General features: G+C 40.2%; 1 protein-coding gene across 18 annotated transcripts in view; it reads right to left on the reverse strand.

Annotated features, from left to right (window-relative positions):
• The window catches only part of DCLK2 (doublecortin like kinase 2), a 144,454-nt gene that overhangs the window by 26,469 nt on the left and 93,016 nt on the right, over window positions 1–24,969 (reverse strand). For 10 of the 18 annotated variants that reach the window (XR_011436742.1, XR_011436741.1, XR_002803454.2 and 7 more), the window contains 5 exons: window positions 11,910–11,985; window positions 10,984–11,092; window positions 9,286–9,343; window positions 1,886–2,005; window positions 1,508–1,654 (listed from right to left, as the gene is read on the reverse strand). Coding sequence is in view for 13 of the 18 variants with exons in the window: in XM_070261533.1 (XP_070117634.1) it covers window positions 1,508–1,654; window positions 1,886–2,005; window positions 9,286–9,343; window positions 10,984–11,092; window positions 11,910–11,985 (510 nt within the window). In the remaining 5 variants the exon portion in view is untranslated. The remainder of the gene's footprint in view (window positions 1–1,507; window positions 1,655–1,885; window positions 2,006–9,285; window positions 9,344–10,983; window positions 11,093–11,909; window positions 11,986–24,969) is intronic. The other 8 variants (XR_011436743.1, XR_011436740.1, XM_070261534.1 and 5 more) reach the window with 1 other exon arrangement.

Genomic DNA, 24,969 nt, shown 5'->3' on the forward strand with positions numbered 1-24,969 from the left:
ATGGCAAGTACAGCAGAAACCAAGGTGGCCATGACTGACTCTGCCCAGGGAGTCTGGGGTGACGTCAAAGAAGATACGCCTTTTGCTCAATGTCTTACAAGATGAATGTGTTCGCCACATTGCTGTGAGAGAGGACGCTGCAAATGGAGACCATTTGGACATAAGCAATGAGGTGTACTACTGTTGATAAAGTCAAGTCATAATAACTACTAGAGATGGGACTGTGTTTGGATTAACATGACACAGAAGACTCAGATAACTTCCCTTCCCAAGCAGTAATGATGATGATACTCAGCCCCAGAGGGTGGAAACAGAGAAGCCACTCTCTTGTGTATGTTTGTGTGTGTCTGCAGAACTCCCAAATCAGCTTCTCTAAAATTCCTCTACAATGTAGACATGAGGACTGGCCCACTTAGCAAGCTATGTTTAGTTATTAAGGCCACCATGAAAGTGTGTTAAACACAGCTTGAAGGTGAGTGCCTCTTCGGCCAGATGGGTGGGGAAGGGTTAGTAACAGGAGAGAAGGCCGTAACCTGGGACCAGATTATGAAGCTTTCTGAGCGCCAAAGTAGAATAAGACTTCCTTCTGTAGAACAATGGGACAAATGAAACTTTAAAGCAAGAAAAATTAGCATCTCTGGGTCTCAATTTCCAGATCTGTAAAGATGAGATGAATGGACTAGATTATTTCAAAGTTCTCTGTCCTGTACTTAAATGAATCCTTATGTTCTACTTCTGTCTCCTATAAACATCGAAAATTCTGTCTTCAATTTATTCTTCAGAATTTTTTGCCTTATAATTTTTCTGCTCACCTTTCTTCAGTCAGTACCATTAATCAAAATGTAAATGAAAACATGTTTTCTAATATCTGGTAAACAATAAAAGTCAGCCCTGGTGGTCTATTGGTTAAGATTCGGTGCTCTCACCATCCCGGTCTGGGTTCATTTCCCGTCATGGAACCATGCCACCTGCCTGTCAGTTGTCATACTATGGCAGCTGTGTGTTGCTATGATGCTGAAAGCTATGTCATTGATATTTCAAATATCAGCCGGGTCACCCATGTGGACAAGTTTTTATAGAGCTTCCAGACTAAGACTAGGAAGAGGACCTGGCCACCTAGTTCCAAAAAAAAAAAAAAAAAATTGACCATGAAAACCCTCTGAATTGCAGTGGAGCATCATCTGATAGTGTGCTAGAAGGTGAGAGGATGGCGCAAAAAAACCAGGCAGGGTTCCACTCTATCGTACACAGCGTCACTAGGAGTTGGAATCGACTCAAAAGCACTAACAACAACAACAAAATAAATGCAGAAATTCAGATGAATTAAAAAATCCATTAATATTTTATGGCCATGGATTTGAGTCATGCTGATTTTCTAACTTTAAATTCTCTCAGCCTGTATTGCAGGATTGGCGTAGACTCTAAAATGTCATTGTTTGCGTATAATCATGATCATTTTAAAGGAAGAGAGGCATGAGTTGGAGCAGGAAAAGCAGAGATGACATACCAAGAGGTTCTCTGGCTTGATGTCTCTGTGCACAATGCTGAGGCCATGGAGATACCTGAGGGCATTGGCCAGGTTGTACACCATGGCGCTGCCGTCTCTCTCAGTGTACTTGGTGGAAGAGGTAATTGCATCAAAGAGATCTCCCCCCTAAAGGACACATAAAAGAACATACCAAAACATCAACAGTGACAATCCTGTGAAGGTAATAAAGAAGGTTCATTGCCCTGCAGTAGATGAAAAAATGACACAAGTGCCAGTAAAATTGATGATTATAAATAATGAAAGTTTCAAGGGAGCAAAACACTTTTCCGATTAGGTCCTTCAAGAATATGGGAAGTCTTAGGATTTAGCACCACTGAAATCTCTCCATCCTCTTACTTTGACCAATTCCATCACCAGAAAGAGCTCAGTAGCTGTTTCCATCTCCTCAACCAGCATGATGATATTTGGATGTTTCACTCGGCGCAGTATTGACACTTCATTCTCAATCAGGTGCTCCTGTCAAACAAAGGGTTTAGAGAGAGGGATCAGAAACCACAGAACCCTCTGCTTTATCCCTATGTTCTGGAGGACAAGACAGTCTGTAAATCTGATGCCAAAAGAAGCATCTCCCTTGGCACAGAGACAAACCAAACCCTAACCTAGTTGGTTTCCATAGGGACAGGACAAGTCAGTGTAACATTTCATTGTCACTAACAAAAAGAAATAGATATCCCTCAAAAGTGCTCAGTGGCACCACCCTGGCAATATAAAAACATACTGCCTTCTTGTCTCTTCGTTACTTCCAACACCTTTTAAGAGGTTTGATGCTAGGAAAGCGTGGGCACACGGCACTGTGCTTTGTAACTCAGCTGGAACCACTTTTTAATTTCAGTATATACTCAGAAATAAAGACTAGGCATATAAGAAAATGTGGCATGCAACTTGGGCATTAAAATTTTTTTTTATTTTTAAACTATTCCTAATATGAATTTGAATTTAATGTTGAAATTCATGAAAAATAAACTTTGTTCCTCTATGACTAGGAATGAAATAACTCACTAGAAGGATGTTCCTTATCTTTTTGTATTTCAGAAGTCAGGAAACATACAGTACCATGGGAACCACTGTTCTCATTTTAACTCTAATCACTTCTCCTCTGAAAACACCAGCTGATAACCGGCCCCGGCGAGTCATGCAGTTGGGATCCGCACCGCAGGGAAATGTTTACGCACAGCATCAAGGAATTATTCTTAACACACCACCCATGAATCACGAACAACTACTGCTCTGTTTTAGTCTGAGACATGAAAACCTCTCAGTAATGTCACATTTGTTGATCCTCATTAACTAGAATAATGAATTATTTTGAATTTAAGGCATGCTCTGTAAAATTAACTAACTGCCCACGGATACATTCTAGGTATTCAAATATAGCTTTTGTATAAAACCTTATAAGAGATATCATTTGCTACCTAAAAACACATATATGTATATATCCATATATATATATATGCGTGTGTGTGTATATCTCCCATATTGTCCCTTTTGTCTTTGCCATCATGAATCTCAGAACTAAACTTAGCACTCCACTGCAGCAGTAAGATTATCTTATCTCTAGTTTGAGACCCCATTTATGGTTCCTCTCTTATCTTTATGCATCCATGTGTACGTGTATTTTTACCCTAAGTCACCTCAAATACTTTCTGACAATAGATGAAGTATATATTATAACAAATGAATAAATAACATCCAGAGAAAATCTGTTGTAAGCTCCTGCACATGACAGGCCATGTTTCTTGAGCACTGAATACACTGTGCTTGTCCAAGTAGTCACTTGATAATTACATTGGCAAATAGTGCGAATGCTAAACAGAAGGGAAAGAAAAGAACCAACATTTACCACACATCTAGTCAGTATTTGTCAGTCTCTGTGCAAAGTACTTGTGTAATGTCTTAATACTTTATTCTTAGAACAGTGCTTTGAGGGGGAATGCAAACCTAGATTTCTGACACCCAAGCCCACATTTTGTGTCCTATACAACATCATCACAGAGCAGCAGCACAAAGCAGCAGATAGCGCTCTGAGCCCTCCCAGGGGAAGCAGGTGCACAGCCAGCCCCTTGTGGTCACAGAGACAAACACTCCACATTTGTATGCTTATTTCGAAGGCTTTGAATCATCTGTACCAAGCTTGTCCTTACTCACACTAACAAGCAGAGTTCGATGTACTTTTGTGAAGGTGTAAAGGTGAGCAAATTATTTCTATGTGAAGCCATGACGACAGCAGTTATCACTACTGCAGCAAAATAAGCATTTTGTTTTGTAGCTAAATGGATCTATCACTTCAGTTCTCCTCCTCCTCCCCATTGCCTCCCAAGTTGGAAGAGTCTATAAATTTGCCTCTACTCTGGGGCTCTGTTTGTGATACTAATTTAGAGGACATGATCCTCACCACCTTAGAACTCTCAGATTGGAGTTAAAATAAGACGTCTACCAACCAAGGAGACTACAACTTCGAAAAGTCACCTTTTTCAATAAAAGGCACAACAGAAAGTCTTCCGGAATGCATTGTGGGACTTCCTTCAGGACCACCCGCAGTGTTACATTTCAAATACTGAGCGAGGAGTGCAGCAACGTTTTCTCCATCATCATTTATTATTTCAACTTACTGTATTCTACTTGACAATGGCTAGAATTCTACGCACATAGTGAGTGTTTTTGTTGGGATGTGAGCTGTTAGCCTTTGTTCCCCAACCTCCGACTATGCCTGTAAACTATGAAGGAACAATCCACTATTGAAACTAATCATCATCAGAAGCAAAACAAAAGTAGCGCATAAAAATCTCTACAAATGTTATCCCTATTTCTTATGCAACTCATATGTAATCCTTGTTTCTAATAGGTAAAAATACTCTCAGATTACATTTTCCAGGAAAATATTTCTAAATACAATATGCACATCACTTTTGTCTTGAACCACAGTGAACTTACATCAATCATCTACCATTATTTATGTTAAGTGATTCACGATTCTAACTCCAAATAATTTACATATGAATCATTCCATGGCGGTGTTCCATGGCTCTGTAGGAGAGTAAATGACAAAGAAAACTGCTAACTTGGCAAAGGATACAGCCTTATCTTTGGCCACAGTGGTTTTTAAATGCACAAAAAAGAGAGAGAAATGGATTAGAGAATAAACAACTCTCCCAAACCAAACATCTTGTCTCCACTCTTCCCAGCCCTGCAAAAAAGTCCTCTGTCTCAGTACATTCAGTGAGACATGAACCTCGCTGCCCAAAGCAGACGGGGATTCCCCAACCTCCACCTTCCCTCATCCTCCAGTACGGTCGATCAGTCACCAATGCCTCTGATCCACCCATTCACTCCTACCCCTATGGCCAGTCTCCCATCTAGACAGCTAGGCATTTGCACAGGTAGTTTTCTCTGTCTGGAATGAACTTTTCCCACTTCTTGGTGCACTCTTATGCATTCCTCAAGACCAGATTAGATCTCACCTCCTCTAAACAGCCTCCCCTGCTCAACCACGGCTGGGTTAGGCACCTCTCTTATTTGTTCTCAATGCCCCCTGTGCTTACTCCAATCACAGCTCTCACTCTGCTGTCATGGAGGTTTTTGTTTACTTTCCTCTCCAGCGACTAGCATAGTTAGTTCTGAAGTGCACAAGTGAATGAATAAACACATCATGTATTGCGCTTGGCCAGTATCTATATTGCTTAGTGAGTATTGCTGAGGATAATTCAGTAAGAGAGAGAAGATGCTTAAATGACTATCTGTGATTTCTGTGGTAGATATCTCAAATTCCAATCTCTGGAACTTGTAAATATTACCTTATTTGGAAAAGGGGTCTTTGCAGATGTGACTAAGGATTTTGCAATGAAGAGAGAACTCTGGATTATCCAGGTGCCATCATAATTGTCCTCATAAGATAGAGGCAGAGGGAGATTTCAGAGACAGAAACAGAAAAATAAACACACAGAAAAGAAAGCGATGCAAAGATGGAGGCAGAGATTGGAGTGATGTGGCCACAAGCCAAGGAATACCAGAAGCCACCAGAAGCTATTTAGAGTCAAGGAACAGATTCTCCCCGACAGCCTCCAGAGCGAGGGTGGATTTCAGACTTCTGGCCTCCAGAACTGTGAGAGAATAAATTACTGTTGCTGTAAACCCCCCAAGTCTGTGGTTATCCCAACAGCCTCAGGAAACTAATACAACGTACATTTGGATTGACGTCTTGCCTGGGCCTATAACGCATAGATAATGAACGCAAAGCTGGGAAGAGAAGAAAGGATCACTTCTAAGCACCATAAGAGAAAGTTCAGAGATTCGTACACTAGGAATTCAATAAATATTTACCTAGAATGAATATTATTTAGAATATTAGACATGGAAGAACTCTTAAGTTTACAAACACCATAGGCTTCTCAACAGCCTCCATAAATCTGGCCCCAAGGCAGATGTTGCAATAATCTCCTACTTAGAAGAACCCAAAATGCTTTCCATCCTTTGGGCCTTTGCTCAGACTGTGCTGGCCACCTGGAAGCCTTGTCTTTCATTGCTGCCTACTGAAATCCAACCCACTGCTCGAGGTCCAGCTCAAATGCTTCTTGCTCTGTAGTGTCTTCACTAATCACCTACTTCCCTCTCGTATGCTTCCTCCAAACTCCCACAACGCTCTGCAGAACTGATATTAATTTATATGTTAAATTACCCTATTCCTAGCACAGTATCTTGCACATGTATCAAACTTTAGGTAAATGAGTAAATTAATCTAATAATGCTCATGTATATTACAAAAAAGCAAACAGAAGGCCAGAAAGGTTAAGAATTTTTTCCCAGGTTCTTCTATTACATGAACAAATGAATAAACTGAACCTGGAGAGGGAGTGGAGTAGATTGGCCAATGTACAGGCTGGGTAACCAACTAGCCCAAAGTTCCAATCACTGCTCTGCCTCTGTGTGGCTTTTGGGAAGCTACTTGATTTGAATCTCGGTAAAACTAGTACATCTGTTTTACAACTCATTAAAGGTAATGTGCAAAGTTCCTGCATGTCCAAGCACAGATAGATAATACATTTTAATAAACAGCAGACATCTTCAGCATTATTAACTTTCTGTGTACAACCCACAAAGCACAGGCAACCGACAATATCCCAGAATAGTGGCCGAATGCTTTCCCTGCTAGTTTGTTTTAAAAGACAAATTCTATCCCATTTTTTTCTAAAAATAAAATTTAATGGGAAAATCAACTAATTTGGAACAAATCAAGCTTTAAAATTATTATTTTATATAGTCAATGTGGAAATAGTTGTTCAAATAAGCAAAATGTAAGGATGGAAATAAATATATGGTCATTAATTATAAAAATAAAATGACATTCAATAACAAGGAAAAACAAGATCCAAATGTTTGATCTAGTAATTTGCCTCAACATTTAGTACACCAGACTGAATTTTTTTCCACATAAAGATCTTTTTTTCAACTACTGAGACACCTGACTAAATTTTAATCAGCTAGGGCCGGCCTGGTGGCACAGAGGTTAAGTTCACACGTTCTGCTTTGGCGGCCCGGGGTTCACTGGTTCACATCCTGGGTGCAGACCTATGCATCACTGATCAAGCCATGCTGTTGGCAGTCACCCCACGTAAAAAGTAGAGGAAGATGGGCATGGATGCTAGCTCAGGGCCAGTCTTCCTTAGCAAAAAAGAGGAGTGTTGGTGGCAGATGTTAGCTCAGGGCTAATCTTCCTCAAAAAAAAAAAAAAATTTAATCAAGTAAACAATATCCCTACCACAGCAATTTTTTTTAATTTTTTGAAAAAATACTTTAATACTGTTGTTTAGAACTTGGCTCCCAAAATTACGACACATTCTGCTTAAATCACCCAATATCAGACAAAGCAAAACTTACTGATATATGGGGGAAAGGCTTTGCAGTAGAAAAATTTAATGATATTGATAGAACAAAAAGCAAAAGCACATAGAATTATTTAAAGAAAATTAAATTTAGAAAAACCTTATTTATTCAAAGAAAAAGGGGGCATTTTGCACAGTCTCTGCTTCGTTAGTTGTCACAATGTGGTAAAAAAAGTATATGACAAATTTGCCTCTTGGATTTTCCATTCCACGGCTCTGAGAAGATTTTTCTAAAACTTTGCCATAATAAAATTATTTTGTTTTCTGTTAAAAATATATAACTTTGTAAATGTCCAGTGAAGACTAGTTTAGGGGTTCCATAAATATAAAATCACCACTATCACATCAAATCCTAATTATAAATTCTGAATTCCTCTTGCATATTAATAATGTTAACATTTAACATGTGTTAAATTCTTATTATATACTGATACTTTTCTACATGCTTTCCATGCCTTAATACAACTAACCCTCAGAATAACCTTATGTCTTAGATATTAATAACCACATTTTAGAGGGAGAAAGAGTGGCACCGAGTGGTTAAGAAATTTTCCCAAGGTCACACAGCAAAAAGAAGCAGAGCCAGGACTAAACTTTATACAATCTGGCAGTAGAGCAACATCGTTCAACAGAAATGTAATGTGACCCACACATGTAAATCTAAATTTTCTAACAGCCACAATAAAAAATGTAAAAAGCAGCAGGTAAAATTAATAACATAACTTATTGAACCCAACGTATACACAATATTATCATTTCAACATGCAATCAAATACAAAAGACATTAATGAGGTACCTTACATTCTTTTTTCAGTACTAAGTCTTCAAAATCTGTTGTGCATTTTACACTTACAGTACATTTCAATTCAGACTAGCCACACTTCAAGTGCGCATTAGCCACATGCGGTTCGCAGCTCCTGTGTCGGACAGCGGGTTCTACAGCCTGCTCTCTTAACTGCTCTGCTCCCAGAAAGGAATCTAAAAAGGTCTCTGTCATCACTGTTACAGAATATCTACCTTTTCAAACAGTCAACATATCAGTACTCTAGCAGCATTTCATCATTTGATCTTTCTCCAGCCCCGGCCTGAGAGTGGGACAGAAGAAGAAAATTCATCTTGTTGGGGAGAAATTCTTCATGCATCAGCTTCTGTTATAAGGATATTTATATAGCAAAGACCCTGGGAACATAGAGATAGGGTCTTCCTCAGGGAAAGAGGGCAGATTTGTTTCCTGATCATGATAATAAAAATAATGTTCTCCTCTGGGGCAAAGGTCAACAGATTTGCTAGCAGCCCCCTAATAAGATTGGGGTTTACTAAGCTTGGGGAGCCTCAGCTGTGACACAAACCCATGGTGTGGACAGCAACCCGCAAGCCTCTGCATCGCTTCTGTGGGACTTGGAAGTCAAGGGGGACCAATGCAAACACGGAGCTCAAGCTACTTGCTGTGCCACAAATGATAAAGTCTTTTGTCTCTGACCCAGGAATCTTGTGTCTTCTGCCAGCATCTATAAAGCTGGAAGGCTAACTAGTTAGTTTGAAAGTAGGATACAGTGTCAGACTCCTCACAGTTCTTGACACATCTTTTGAGTGCTGCTGGTTTTGAAATAGGTATCTCCCTGAGAAGAGAACTTATATTTTCTATAGCTTGGACCAAGATCAACTCAATTTATGGTTTAGGATTAAAGTTTTTCAAAAATGGCAGGGAAAAAAAAAAAACTCGATGGTGTTTCCCCCATTATTATCAGTGGTCTATTCCCATTATGGTCTTGTCAAATCCCTATTTAAACTCCTTCTCCACAGTAAACATCTCACCAAGTTTTTTCAGTTTCTTTTACAAAGCAGTTATGTATACTGTACCTTTCCACAACATTTGGCTTTGTCTATAATCTTTAGGGCAAACTCCTTTCCAGTGGACCTATGGAATAATCAGAAGAAGGCCATTTAAAGACATAAATCAAAGACACCATCAATCCTGATTTCCTCTACAGCACAGACTCAGGGAGGAAAGAGTGGGTTCCTGCTCTGTACAGCAGAGACAATGCTGAGTGGAATCAGGGAGACAGGTACCCAAAAAAGAAAAAACAATTCAAAGGCTCACTGTCAATCTCCTTTTATAAATATCAATAATTATAACATTATTAAATATCTCACATATCAAAAGTACTTAAAATCTGTTGTATCAGAGATGGACAAGAAACTGTTTTTCCATACTTAAATCTCAAAAGAGTTCTCTTAGGAGGCAGAATAAAATTAAGAAAAATGAATCAAAGTAACTAAAAAGTTTCTATTATCAATATATATCTTTACATTAATCCATTAGTCACTAATTAGTCCATTATTCAAAACTGAAAAGTCCCTAGATTTCCAATATCTATTTCTCAGCCAAGACTTCATCTGGTGCCATGTTATCCATACCTTTAAATGCCCATATCTGCTGGCAGAGAGATCATCTACTTGGACACAAGAATCTTGATGTTACTTAACTTTGAACCATCTTTAACATAATTTAACCTGAACATGCCAAAAAAATATCTTTTAGCATAGGAAAACAGTTCATCAGGGAATAGGACAGTATTCCTGGAATGCATTAGTTCTCTCAAGTTCAGCTGCTTCTGCCATGAGGTCACAGTACACTCTGATGAGGCCTACCTTGGAAGAATAACTTTTATTTAAATTGCTTTCCCGTAGCATAAACCAAACCCTGCCTCAGATTTCCAACAAGTCCTTAGAAGTCATATTTTAGATGCTCAATTACCTGAGTGGCAATTTGTGCACCAGAGCCAGGTAGAAGGGCTCAGAGGACAAGGAGTTACGTCGTGCCCCAATACAAGGACCACTAAAGCTTCACTGGAGATGCGGCAAATGGAAAAACTGTAGTTACCAGAACTTTCCAGAAAATTCCCCACAAACAATAAAACTCACCCCTTCGAACAGGGAGGATATCGGCCTAGAAAAACAAAGACTCTAATCTGAGTCTTTTCCAGTTTCAATATTGTTTACAAAAAGCCTAGAACTTAAAAGAATGGATTTCTTACCATTGAGGATATTAAACAAAATAAAGCTGAAGAAGCAAAAACATAATTTTCATACAGGCAAAATTGGGCTGATTCTGATCTTAAATAGAGCCAGAAGTCATGTATCCTAACTACTAGTATATGCAATTAAATATTAACTTAGAGGGCTACCATGGGCATTAAATGAGTTAACACAAGCACAGCACTGAGAACAGTGCCTGGCACAGGTAAGCACTATCGGAGATTTCTTTTTAATGAGTCTTCTTCTTTCCCATTCCTCTCTGCTTCATGGATGAGACCTGAAATATCTCTCGGCCCAAATGCATACAAAGCAGGTTTATACTCTTTGTGTATGTATATATTTTTCCCTGTCAAATTGTCTGTGGGCATGAAAAACAGCTGGTCCCAAAGGCAGACTCTTTCAGGAAGGGGGGAAAAAGAGACTTCCCTGGAAGGTCTTTTGTTTATTCAGATAAGAATAAACTCCAAGGGAGAAATGGACGCATAGATGAACAAATAATTATCCTCACTATCCACTCACCTGTCCATGCACTCTTTGACTACGGCAAAATTGCCATCACCAATAACCTTCCCAATTTTGTATTTCTCAAGAAGAGTTGATGATTCAGAGCACCTGTTTCCATTCACACCTGCAAAAAAGGATAAATGCAAAGTCTAAGGAACACGTCAGCATTTCATCTGGATGCCTACATAACTGTAAAACAATAAATTGCAATGCATTTATTTCTAAATCTATGGTGAAACTAAAGAGAATCTCTGAGCATATCTTCTGAATAGAACATCTGAATCACCAGTTTCCTTTTGACCTTGTTGGTTGGAATCAGAAACCCACATAATCAATATACCTAACAAATCTCTGAAATATCAGCTGAAAGAGGTAAAAGGAAGTCTAACTACAACGTTGTAAATTTTTTTGTCAACTTTTGAGATGCTGATGGGGATTTAATGTTAGAAATTTTCTCAAGACTTTTTCTCAGGGTTTTCTAATAAAGAAAATTCTAGCCAGCTAGGATGCCATGTTAAGGCTAATTCTCAGCTCAACGTCTTCTCAAAAAGGAGAACCAGGAGGAGGAAGTGGTAAAGTTCAACTACTTTTCACAATGTATTCCCAGTACCCAGCACACAGCACACATCAAATAAAGAAACATGCTTTTGTTAACTACTTGAGAGAAAAGAAAGTCTACATTTAGGAACTGTGAGCAGATTGCCATTAAGGAAGAATAAAAGAAGCCCAAGTCTAAAACTTAAAATTAGGATAGCTTAATTAACAACAAGGAGATTTTATATACCTTGAAGTGACTCCCACCCACTAAGGCTAAACAGACTAATTGGTAACATGATCACATCCCTGTTCAGGAAGATCATAATTTAGCACAAGTGGTTTTGGGTGGCCAAGTTCACATGGATGACTTCCTTTGTAAAAGTAATCATCAGATGGAGGACTACCTTCAGGACTCATGCAACGATCAAGTTCAGGTCCACCATTTACATTGGAAGAAGATCTGCCCTGTGCAGAAATCTGCTGAAAGAGGAGAGTGACCATTATTTATCAGGACAAATTTACACATCTTTAGCAGCTAATCCTTAGATAACAGAAAAGAAAATGCTTACATAACATAAAAATGTAATGATACAGAAGGAGGGGAAGCATTCCCTTTCTTCTGGTCTCACCTCTCTCCCTATACACATCACATTAACGTATTTCTTCCTTAGATACAATATTTGCAACTCAGATTAGATATCAGGAAATTGGCAGTGTGTTACTCTCTTTGATACTGTGTTACTTTTGACCTCAATGAAACAAAGTAAAGGAGACTTTCACGGCATCATAGCTGAACAAGGTACTTATTAGTGGCAAAATAAGGCTTAGAAGTACAGATAATTTCAAGAAACGTCAGCACTGAGTCTCCAGATCCCACAGCCAACCCTGTGGCTGACTTCAGGAGGTCCCTGCCAGGGTGAAGCCCTTCTCAGAACTGCAGTCCCACGCCCAGGACTGCATCGCCTTCGACATCTTCCTGGATTCCAGATCCCGAGTGCCCCCTGACCCAACCCTCTTCTTTACTGACCCCAAGACAGCAGGAATTCTTCTTACACACTCTAAGAATTTTTACTACCAGCAACCAGAGGGAAATGAAAGATAAAACTAAAAGGCAGGTTCCAATTCAACAAAGCTGAAGTTCTCAGCCTAACACAAAAATATCCCTAGTTCTTAGGTGAATTGAAAAACCCATATTATGAATATTATTCATATTGTTATTATTCCACAGGTTTAGGGAACTTTTTCTTAATCCCTAAGGGCTCTTAGCCTTTGAACTCAAACTTTTCTCTCTGATCTTTAATTTTCTATTTTTTAAATGTTTTTATTATTCCTTTCAGGAGCTTACAAGGTCAAAGGACTTACCACATATTGAAAAGCACCTTTGACAATTTTTGTACTAGCGTGCTTACACATTTGCTTCTATGCTTAAGCTATCCTGGTAGCTCCAGCCTCATAATGCTGTGCCTTATTCATTACTGTATCCCCCACATGCAGCACAGCACTGGAACACACAGTACTCAATTCACGCTTGATAAATGAAAGCATAGATGACACAGGTCCAGGGCAGGAAACGGCCCTTCCCGGAGTGCCCACAAGTTGGAGACACTGAGTCCACTCTCTTCCTCTGGGTGAAATGGAGAACCTCACAGATGCTGAGTTTGGTTCAAAACCCAGGAAAGCCGAATACTTATAAACATTCCTTCAAAGAGAATCATCCAGAAGTTCTTCTGGAATAAAATATGAGCTTCAAGAATAAAAAGCCATGTAAAAATTGGGCTGTTTTCTCAGATCCCATGTAACCACCGCTCGTGTGGACAGTGAAACCATCAGCAGTGTGTCCTGTTAGGAAACCCAACGCCAGGGAAAAGCAGGGCTGAGATGCAGGGCAAACAGCCTTCTCATAAGTTTTTGTCTCCTTCCCTCAGGCAGGGCGAGTAGCTGTGTGGGAGTACGGGTGCGTGTGTGGGTCCCTCTCTGGACACCCTTCACCTGATGGAAACGCTGCATTAGGCTAAACACCTGGCCCTTCGGAATCAATCATTTTGCTTCCTCATAATACAAGGTGGACAATCAAAGCTTTTCAAAATTTAGCATTTTCATTTGTTTCGTCATTTCATTCTTTTGTCACTGAAATCAAAGCCAACTCCAAAATCAGTAGAATTCTATGCTAGACTGTTTAAAACCAAGGCCCAGAGAGGGGACTTAAGGGTAAGTCGAAAAGAAAACCGCAACACTCTCTACTCTGTTCCGTTTCCATAGCTACCACCCAGTCCCGGTCCTCCTTAGGCTGCTCTCCTCGCACCTCATCAGAGGCTTCCTTAGTTACTCTCAGTCTCGCCCACCCCACTCATCACTGCCAGAGAAACTTTTCCTAAGGATAGCTCTGATACCAACCCTAGGATCTAAAAACTTTAGTGGGTCTTCGTGACCAATAGGATAACCCGAAAATCTCAGCACGACATTCAGACCATGATTTGTCCTACCTAGCTACCTGCCCATTTTGTTTCCCACCACTTTTTTTCATGCATTTTATAGTTATATTGACTCAACTTTTTTCAAAGTTGTTTAAACTTTGCAAGTCAATTTTCTTTTTGTTTTTTTCCAAGTCAATTTTCTGCTCTGAAAATAGGGAGCAGTGTCTAGCTCAAAGGTTTGCTAGAGAATTAAAATTAGCTCATACATGTAAAATCATTTAGCACAGTCACTGACAGGTAACACTAACTCAATAACAGTTATTAGCATCCTTCCTTAAAACATCTAGCACAGAGCCTTGAAAGGAGTGACTGGGAAACGTTTTTGAATTGTTCAATGTACAATGGCTCTAAGAGATCTTTTGCTAAATAATTCATTCCAAGTCTATTTCTCTTCTAATCCAACCTTCCTAGACTGAAAATTGTCAGTCCCGGAAATAAGAGATCCAAATTAAATTCATATCAGCAAATTCTCATGGAAGAAAGATAACAAGAATGTCATTTTTTGGAAAGTTATATCTCAAAAGACAAATGGAAAGATCCCTTTTGATCACTGCTTGCCCCTAGATTACAGAGATAGGGGAAGTGGACTGTCAATGCCTGAGTGACAGTGGGCAGTGACCAGCTTACTTGTATGTCTAAATCTCACAGCCCAGAATGAGGCAGCCCCACACTCTCAGGCCACAGCTGGCTAGTCAGGCTTGGGCACTGGCCAGGAACCACCTCCCCTCCCAACACTCATTGCCTAGGGAAAGTGTGCAGTGCAGGCCCCACATCTGCTGCTGAGGTCCTAAGACCTGCCTTGTCCCCACCCTCCCCAGGCGTGCCTGCTTGGCTTTCTTGGAATCAGATAACATTCTTCTAACAAGTCCCTTTCTTGAGCTAATTTGAGTAAGTTTTAATTCACTGCAAGCTGATGTGTTCCATCTGAATCAAGGGCTCTAAGAAGGAAGTCTCAGAGGGGGCTAAAACACCGGCATTTTTACCTCCTTGTACATTTTCACATGGATGGGTGACTCCCCGGAGTGTTTATTAATTGAGTTCCTGTGAACCAGCATAACTCCCCAATGTTTATTTTGATTAAACCCCCACTCCCACCTATCCTGATTCCCTGTACTGTCCAGCAATTACAAGCCTGGTTTGTGTTGGAATTCAGAGGCAGCAAGGAGCAGGTAGGGGAAGCTGGTTTCCTGACAATGAAGAGAGAGCGGCAACTGAGCTGAAGCCTTGAGCCTCAGAGGAGGTGGCACCTCGGGGAGAGGGTGAGGGCGTAGGGCGCAGGGCCAAGTGAAGAGGCACCTTCACATGTACCTGACGAAGGTCTCACTAAATCACCAGGAAATGCAGCTTTCTTAGCAAACAATGATGGCAAGAAGAACATATTTCAACTCTCGAATCAAATGATTTTTTTAAAGTGGTAAACCTTAAACACTAAAAAAAAATTTAAAAACCTATATGGAGTTAACAGGAATGACTTATCTAATTAACTATCCAAATATGTTCCCTTTTGAAAATAAAGCTTTCATGAAGAAAATGAAAACATGAAAAAATAAGGGGAATCACTTTATTATAGCACAACTGAATAGACATGGTCATGATTAGACACAGGAATAATTTTCCTTTCCTGCCTCAGCAACAACCTGTGCTGGATTTTTAAAGGATAAAAAGATGAAGAGACACGGTCATTACCACCCAGAAGTTGACAATCTTATGAGGCAGCATATGTGTACACTTAAAACCCTTCTGAGAAACCTCTATATTCCAGGATATGCTTTCTAAGGTTGTGATGGTTACAAACGACTCTGAAGATGTGTGAGAGGGAGCCATTTTTTGCTGAGGCACGAATCTGTGCTTGTAATGCTTGAATCACACAGCTAGTCATTATGTTCACTTGACCTCCCAGTAATGAAACTTGGTGCTCCAAGGGTACAAGAAAAGCTGGGTATTCACAAGCTCTCTGGACAGATCCCTGGAAAATGTGAAGCGTCTACTGTGAAATATAAAGCAAAGCATCTCAGAGCCCTGACAGACAAAGAGCAATGAAAACATAGGATATAGCTATGACTCTACAAAATTCTCATCATTTCCCAGGCACGATTTATGGATTTCCCTGTCCCTTGTAAGAGAATAACTCTCTTACTGAGTTGCTCCAGAGAGATTAAAATATGGCATTCCGGATTAGACCTGTCCCATTTCTATTGTCAAACTAACAATTTTTATCAATATCTTTTAAAATGCTAATGAGCATTCATGCTTCCATCAGCAACTAGGATGCTGAGACAGCACAAAGAAAGTGCCTAGATGCTGCAATGTTAGCGAGATCCTCCTCAATAAAACATAAATGGATGGCAACATCTGGACTCTTTCAAGATATCTTCCATAATTACTACCTGATTCAAAAAGACGCGATTAGGTTTAGGGGTGGGGAGAAGAGGGGAACTATTTCCTGATGAGGTCCTGGTTGGTCAAGGAGGGAAGGTGACAGAAAAGACTGCAGAGATATTGCTGACTACATTTTCTATGCATCGCCGCTCCACCTACCTACTTCTCTGGCAGGAGCTCCATTTTTATGAGGAAGCAAGGAAGGGAAATGTACAAGAATCTGCTTCTGCTAAGAACTTTAAAAAAAATACTTGAAAACAGAGCAGATAAAGCTGTAAAGTGTTCTCAACTGCCAGCATCATTTAAAAAAGGCATTCATGGCTGATTGAGTACATACGGTGTACTCAATTATGGCTGATAATGAGTAACATTCCAGCTTTCTACATTTTTAGCCAGGGAGTTAAGTCAGAGCGTCCTACTTTAAATTTCCTTGATAAGTGAATTATTACAACTTCTACAAAACTTAAGATTTAAAGAGAAATGTTAAGTACTACTCTAAAAATGTGAAGTTTTGTTCAGAAATAGGCAATTCTCAAAAAAAGTAGCAGAAATGGCTATATCGATGCATTATAGCATATGACTATTGACTTTTGAGTATAATGCTGGACACTACTTCATTTTTATTTTTCATAACAGGAAGCACTTGAACAGGATCTAAGAGGTACTCTTGGGTAGAGAGCTGACTTTCCTGACGCATCTTGGAAAATGGCACTATGATTCAATTTTTAAGTGGCCTACTGCAGGGGTCAAAAATACTTTCTGCAAAGTGAAGAGAGTAATATTTTAGGCTTTGTGGGTCATATGATCTCTGTCACAACTAGTCAACTCTGCTGTTACAGCATGAAAGCAGCCACAGACCATACGTAAACAAATGAGCATGGCTGTGTTCCAATAAAACTTTTTCTTTTTTTAAAGATTGGCACCTGAGCTAACGTCTATTGCCCATCTTCTTTTTTTTTCCTTCTTCTCCCCAAAGTCCCTAATACATAGTTGCATATTCTAGTTGTAGGTCCTTCTGGCTTGGCTATGTGGGATGCGCTTCAGCATGGCTTGATGAGTAGTGCCATGCCAGCACCCAGGATCCTAACTGGCAAAACCCCAGGCCACCAAAGTGGAGTGAGCAAACTTAATCACTCGGCCACGGGGCCAGCCCCCTAACAAAACTTTATTTAGAGAAACAGACTATGGGCTGAATTTAGCCATCAGGCAAACTCCCAGTCTACAAGAACTTTCTTAGGAAAGCTTTTCTTCCAACACAATTCTTATACTTTTAAACTTTAGAACAGAATAACCCTCAGGGTACAGTTGCTATAAAGCAGCTGTTCTCTGTCTCTGGCTGTACGTTAGAATCACCTGGGAAGATGTGAAAAATTCTGTTGCCAGGCTGCACCCCACATTAAAGAATTCCTGGAGATAGGGCCCAGGCACCAGTATTATTTTTTAAGCTCCACAGATGATCTAATGTGCAGCCAAGGTTGAGAACCTCTGTGAAGGAAGTCTCTAGCAGCAACTGTAATTAATTGTTCACTTACCTTATTGTTTAAGCTCTCTGTGTCGCTCATCTAAATATCTAACCACTGCAAGCCATCTACAGCCAAGCAACTTTCTCTTTGTGAGAAAAGGAAAGATGACACTCATTACAATTTACTGAATGTCTACTTTGTGTCAAGTCCTTAAATGAGTATTTTATATCTTATGAATTAGGTATTATCATCATCTCCACTGACCTCTGAAGAAACCAAAGTTAGAGAGGTTATATACTTTCTCAAAGACCACAGCAAATGTGCAGTCAGAATCTAAACCCAGGTCTGACTCCAGAGCCCAGGAGCTTGTTGGAGATTCTCACACTATCCCCTCCTCTAAGAAGACAAGGAGAGAAGTCTTGCAAGCCTACTAAATTCACCAAGAGATGCCACCAGTTACCAGATTCACTGATCAAAATAGTCATTGTGGTATAGTTAGAACATGCTTTCAGATGACAGAACGATAGTCACGTTCCTGTAATTTAGTCAAATAATACACAAATTGATAAACAAATTCACATCCTTTCCTCACAGAGACCTTAAGAAAAATTCTTCCTTTAAAAAGACAACCTCTGAAATGTACTGAAGATTAAAAAAAAAAAAATGAATATACTAGATATTTTCTGTAAATAGATTTGCTTAATCATGTTTGTGGGTTTTTTTTCTTTTAATATCAGAAATGTCAATTCCATTAAGTAGAAGGAAAATTAGTATAAATTACTACAAATACTGAATTAGGAATATGTTTAAAAACAGAAATCTTTATCACTTTTATATTGGATTTGTGATAATTTACTGTGAAATACTTCAGTATTAGTGATGAGATATGAGAAAAATTAATCTGAACCAGCACCTAGGGGTTGGTAACATACAAAGTATTCTCATCTGTAGCCATACCTTAGACTTGATTTCATCTGGCAAAATTAGTGGCACTTGAGATTTGTGATTGGTTAATAGTGGTGAACAGTCGCAAACAAAACCCACTGCCACGCATGTACAAGGTTTAAGACAGCAGCCAACTCCACAGTCTATGACAGGGGATGTGTGGAACCTGATGACTTGTGCCTTTCTGTTCCTCTGAGTACCGCTGCCACCTCAGCTGACTACATGATCTGCCAAAACAAGCATGAAACAGCACATCCCTGTGAGTGAGCTGTTCAAGCCAAGTGTTGGCTTATCAGATTTCGAGCAACAGATAGGTGGTATGGCCATGTCTACCTGCTAAAAATGTCTGCATGCTTTCACTGTGAAGCATCACTGATTTCTAGGATGCCAGGGTGGTGGGAGAGGTGCCTGTCTCTTCAGTTGCTACTATGGAGGCTACCACAGTTGGCCATGGCATGGGCCAGTTCACTACAACATCATCTACCACAGTGGCATGGGCCAGTTCACTACAACATCATCTAAGTCTTAACTCCATTCAGTTATCTCTAACATACTATCAAGAAGAATTTCTAACAACCTACTTTCATGAATAAGGGGGGGCATTTAAGATTAACACATGTGTTGTTTATATTCAAATACAGTTCCTGCAGTTGATCCTATTTATACCCTGATTTCCTTGACAAACCCCCTCATCCCCACAAAGGTGGGCTTCGGCCCAGTTGAGCCATTTACCCACCAAATGCCTCTATTTACTAAGCAACTACGATGTGAAAATCACTGTCCTCAAACAGAGTCTGAGATTCATTATAATGATTTATATTGTTAGGGCACTGAAATCTTCAAAACTGCTTTGTCCCTCTTTTTGTTTCTGTTTCTGTCAACAGAATCAATTACGTTCAAAGATGAAATCACTGTCCAACATTTCTGGGGTAATAAAAAGAATATAAAAGGAGTCAGTCTTTTAGTACTGAAGATTATTAACTAGTTTTAAATACCAAAGAAGAGCCAAAGCTCCAGGGAAAAGCAAAAATGTCTAAGGTCAGCAGCTACTGTGGATTTACATTTCACAGCTTCGAAAAGAAGTTTTGAAGTTCAGAAGGTCAAAGAGTTACATTTTAGCTCTGCCAATCAGTATGAGATACTACCAGCCCTTTCATCACACTTCACAAATCTGGAAAATCTTTCACCACCAGCAGACCCAGGAGACATCATCAGATAAAATATCAGCACATCAGACAGTTTATAATCTCAAGATGTTGGATAATGTTCCAAATGTACTTTTTTCTTTCTTCTTTCAACCAACAAGAATGCTCACAGTAGACAGCCTCTGGGCATACACTTCAGCATCAAAATGTGAGACAGTTTATCCCTGTGTCCACAGATGTGCCCCTGACTCCAAAGCCTTAAGTTACTACAGCCTTGAAAGTCTTAAATTGGGACATGGATGATGAATTAAATTTCAGGGAAATGCTTTCTTCATCCATCTGGCAGCTGATGACACATTTAGTACTCTTTATTGCCTATCTGTCCCAAGGAAAATGCTGTGATTTAAGCACAGCAAATATTCCCGCAGGGAAAGTTATCAGCTAGATGGAAGGGACTCTGAGGAGCTTGGGCCAAGGAAACAGATCATGGGCTGAGGTCAAGGAGAAAATGGAGGATCAGGAAGAGGGGGATTAAGAGAAGAAAACATCAGTGGTGGTGAAATTCTAGGATTTGAAGGGGAGAGAAAAGAATGAGCAAGGAGTGATTTGGTCTGGAGAACAAAAGGACTGGAAGGAGAACAAAGCAATAAAATTGATGAGGAGAGAGACTTTTGAGGCTCTCAAAAAGGATAATGGACAGAAAGCTATTGAGCGAGCAGCCTAAGAAAAGACGTTTGAATGGTTGATAAAGAGATAAAAGCAGAGAGAAGAGGTGTGGTAGCCAGCCTCCAAAATGGTTCCCATGAGCCTCACCTCCTGATTTTCATGGCCCTGTGCAGTCACTTCCCATCCTGAACTGGGCTGACACATGTGACTACTAAGATATTACAGACATGATGGTGTCTGACTTCCAAGGCTAGGTCATAGAAAGGAGAGCTTCTGCATGACACTCTTTCTTTCAGATCACTTGCTCTGGGGAAACCCAGCTGCCGTGTTCTAAGGATACTCAAGCCAACTTATGAAGAGGTCCACATGGTGAGGAACTGAGGTCTCCTGCCAAGAACCAGCACCAATTTGCCACCAAGTGAGTGAGTCACCTTGGAGGGAGATCCCCCATTTCCAGTCAAGTCCTCAGGTGACTGTAGCCCTGGTGTACATCTTGACTACAACTTCATCAAAGATCTTAAGCCAGAACCTTCCAGTTAAGCTGCTCCTAAATCCCTGACTCACAAGAACTGTGTAAGAAAATAAATTTTTACGGTTGTTTTAAGCTGCTGAATTTTTGGATAACTTGTTACTAATAGAAGTATCTATAGATTACTAATAGAGTTGAAGTATGTACAGAGGGCAGGAAAGCAGAAATAAAGGATCGAGTTGGGAAGGAAAATCATAATAGAGAGAAAAGCAGAGGAGGTAATGAAATTTGGAGTCTGACTTCTCTCACTTCTTCTTCCTTCTTCTACACTATTGCATGTCAATATTTTTGTAAGTAAAACTTCCCTCATGAAGTTCCCTCATGAAGTTTAGTGAAAACTAAACCTGGGAACCCCAAGGCTTACATAGGAAAGAGTCACGAAGCCATTCTAAGTGCTTTCTCTATATTTAATCAATTAACCTCAACCCTGTGCAGCAGGTCCTACTGATCCCCTTTTTACAAATAAGGCTGATGTGACTTGCCCAAGGTCACATAATGGCTAGTGAGCAGCCAGGCCAAGATCAAACCCAGCCACTCTGGTTGCAGAGCTCATGCACTTAACCACTACAACACCATCTTGTGTCTGTCTCCAAAACGGAGCAGGCAGCTGAGCACAGAGGGAGCTCTGGGCTTCCTTCCTTTTTGAGGCTCTCTTTCTGTTACTGCACACTAGGAGGCAACCATTTCTGCCTTAATCCCCTGGCCTAAGTAGGCCAAAGATTCTTGTCCCAACTTGGCTCCCCTTAGCTTAACTGGAACAGATTGGAACATTCACAGAAAACTTTAATAATTAAGGAGGATAAAAGAAAAATAAATAAGAGTCCTGAGAAGCTACGCACCCTCCTGACACTGGCTTAGTGCACCTTGGCATGAACTGCAAAGGCCTTTGGACTCCCCATGTGCCTGACTGTGATAGGTACCTGGCAGCACTGTGGTGGAGGCGGCTCATGTCCAGCCTACAGAAATGCCTTCTCCCCAGGGGACTATCACTATGAGTGCCTTGCCTTTTAGGAAGGCCAGATTCACATACAAAAAGTGAAGCCAAGTTCTAACACCTAGGGATCAGGTTCCGGGGAAGAGGCCCAATGAGGACCTGCCAAGTGGCCCTAGCAACTCATTTTATGAATTTTTGGTCTGATCGTGTTGTTTCCAATCATTGGTTTAACAGACTAGCCTTGCTTTCTCACTGTGTCCTTAGCGGCTAGTAATGGTTATGAGCATGGGCTCTGCTTTCAAATCCCAGCTAGGCCACCATACTCACAATGTGACTTCCATCACAGGCCCACTATGTAACATCATCTCATATGTATGCCCCCTGGGTTTGCTGGGTCTGGACTACACTTTCTGTTTCCAGTCTATGCCAATCTCCACAATAGCGCCATTGCTAGTTTCCAAAGAAAACCAATAACCCTAACTTACTGTGAACTTTGTCATTTTACTAAAGCTTTATGGGGTCAGGAAGAAGTGCTGGACACACAATATAGACCATTTCATTTGAAAAGAATTCCCATTAGATACCTGTTAGCAATCTCTTCCCCCAAGTCTCCCAGAAAGAGCTGTCAACAGTTCTCTATCTTTCCATCTCCCTTCATCCAACTTCTCTTCCACCTCAGAACTGCCTGTCCCTTTTCCCAACCCTCCCCTCCTGTTCCTTTCCTAATCTCTCAGCCCTTTTTTATTCAAAGCATTTGTGCATATCTAAATCCAGATACTCAGTAAGCAAACCATCCCCAGCATTCTCTCTCCTAAAAGACTGACATAGCACAGCTTTTCCAAGGGGTGCCTGTGTTACAGCCATTGAATCAGACCCACCAGTGATGGGGAAAAAGTTAGGGGTTAGAGACAGAAACCCTAAAAGGGTCAGAGATCCAGATTGGCCACTGGCACCGCCAGTAAGTCACTTCACATCTTTGAACCTCAGTTTCTCCATCTATAAAATGAAAACTAAAAGATCTGAGACCACTCTCAGTTTTCACATTGTAGGTTTTAGGTAGCTAGGAAAACAAAAAAGTCATAATCGAGGTAGAACTCTCAGTTGTCCTGATGTCTTTCAGTCTTGGATTTAGAGAACCTTAATTACTTGGCTGCCACCGTGTTTCTTACACTCTCATCTTGTAAAAATTCTTTATAACTTGAAGAAAGCTCTGCTTCCTCTCCCAGCTTTGGTCTAGCCCCTCAAAGAGCAGGATCTTTTATGAATGCATATGAATGGAGCAGAGCTGTCTGCCTCACAAGAGTATCATAGAGAAAACTATGAGTACTCTTGTGGGAAGTGGGCTGTTTCTGCATTTCTCACATCTTTTTCAGTGAGCAAACAAAAATGGTCCTGACACACTGTGGTCAGAGATTTAACATTATATCATCACTCTATTTTCATTTTTAGTTATTTCAATGTTCCCACCAAAATACCAAAATGATTCCCAGAAACTGGCACAAAGGGTGGGGGGGTAAACTGTGACAGAATATCAAATTCTGCTTATCTTTGACTTGACTTTGCTTAATTCCCTACTGAGTAAAATCCAGACAGTAAAAAAAACCATCTGTCCAAAGCTGTGTCCTGGCAGAGAGAGAGATGTGTTAACTCCTGCACATGCTGCCCTGGTTTGGTTTGCTTGCTTTTGTCAATTCTCTGATTCTCTGGAAAAAGATTATCCACCCCCAAAGCCATTAAAGCATCTAACCAGGATAAATAGTGGTAAAGAGTTCCTGCCCATGAAAAACAGCCCTCCATTGTCAGACATTCCCTCTTAATTGATCTTAATAAGCTATTTTAAATGAAGTGGAAGGAAAAACCATAGCACTAACACATGGTAATTATCTGTAATTCTCCTCTTTTAATGTCACTGAATAGAGAAAATAATGCAAACGTGGACAGATGCTGACTAGAGCTTTACAATGACATCAAAATTAGGGTATTTTGTACAGTAAGTAACATGACGAAGTTGTAGTATTTCAAAGGCAGGTTTTCATCCCAAGGACAATACATACCGTGGATTGCTGGAATCGTGATGAGATGAAATTTTCACAAGGCACAACCCATGGGAATAGCAGGGGTAGAGATGTTTAACACTGTGTCCTAAAAGGTGATCACTATGGCAGAGACTCATATGGCTGCTAATATTTAATGTAAAATTCAGTGATTCTATATCAGCTTTAAAGTGAGAGGAAAAGAAACAGACTCCCCAGTCTCCTAGCCAGGTTTTTTGGCAACTACAAGAACTATAATTCTAGCATTTTTAGAGGTAAGTTAAAATCAAGCATCCTTATTTTACAGATGAGACAAAGAAAACCCAGAGGAGGTATCACAGCTGCTAGCAAAGGCTGAAGGCACGGTGGAGGAGAAAGGGGGTAAGAGTCATGGACAGACTACTACTCTTCCTTTTTTTTAAGGAAGATTAGCCCTGAGCTAACACCTGCTGCCAACCCTCCTCTTTTTTTTGCTGAGGAAGACTGGCCCCAAGCTAACATCCGTGCCTATCTTCCTCTACTTTATATGTGGGATGCCTGCCACAGTATGGCTTGACAAGTGGTGTGTAGGCCTGCACCCAGGATCCAAACCAGTGACCCCTGGGCCACTGAAGTGGAACGTGCGAACTTAACCACTGTACCACCGGGCTGGCCCCATAGACCACTACTCTTTATGTTACCGTTAACCTCATTTTCAATCTTGACCCATAATCAACATTCCCCTTAACCTTCTTTATCTCTTTCAGCATCAATAAGTAATCCTTAAGAACTTACTACATGCCACAAAACTGCATGCTAAATGCTAGAGTTACCATAATAATTAAGATACACCTAGCATAGTGAGAATAATTTATCTAACATCTCAGCAATAATACAACTTATTATCATGTTTTTAA

This window comes from Equus caballus, chromosome 2, assembly GCF_041296265.1.
Source record: "Equus caballus isolate H_3958 breed thoroughbred chromosome 2, TB-T2T, whole genome shotgun sequence".
Lineage (NCBI taxonomy): Eukaryota > Metazoa > Chordata > Mammalia > Perissodactyla > Equidae > Equus > Equus caballus.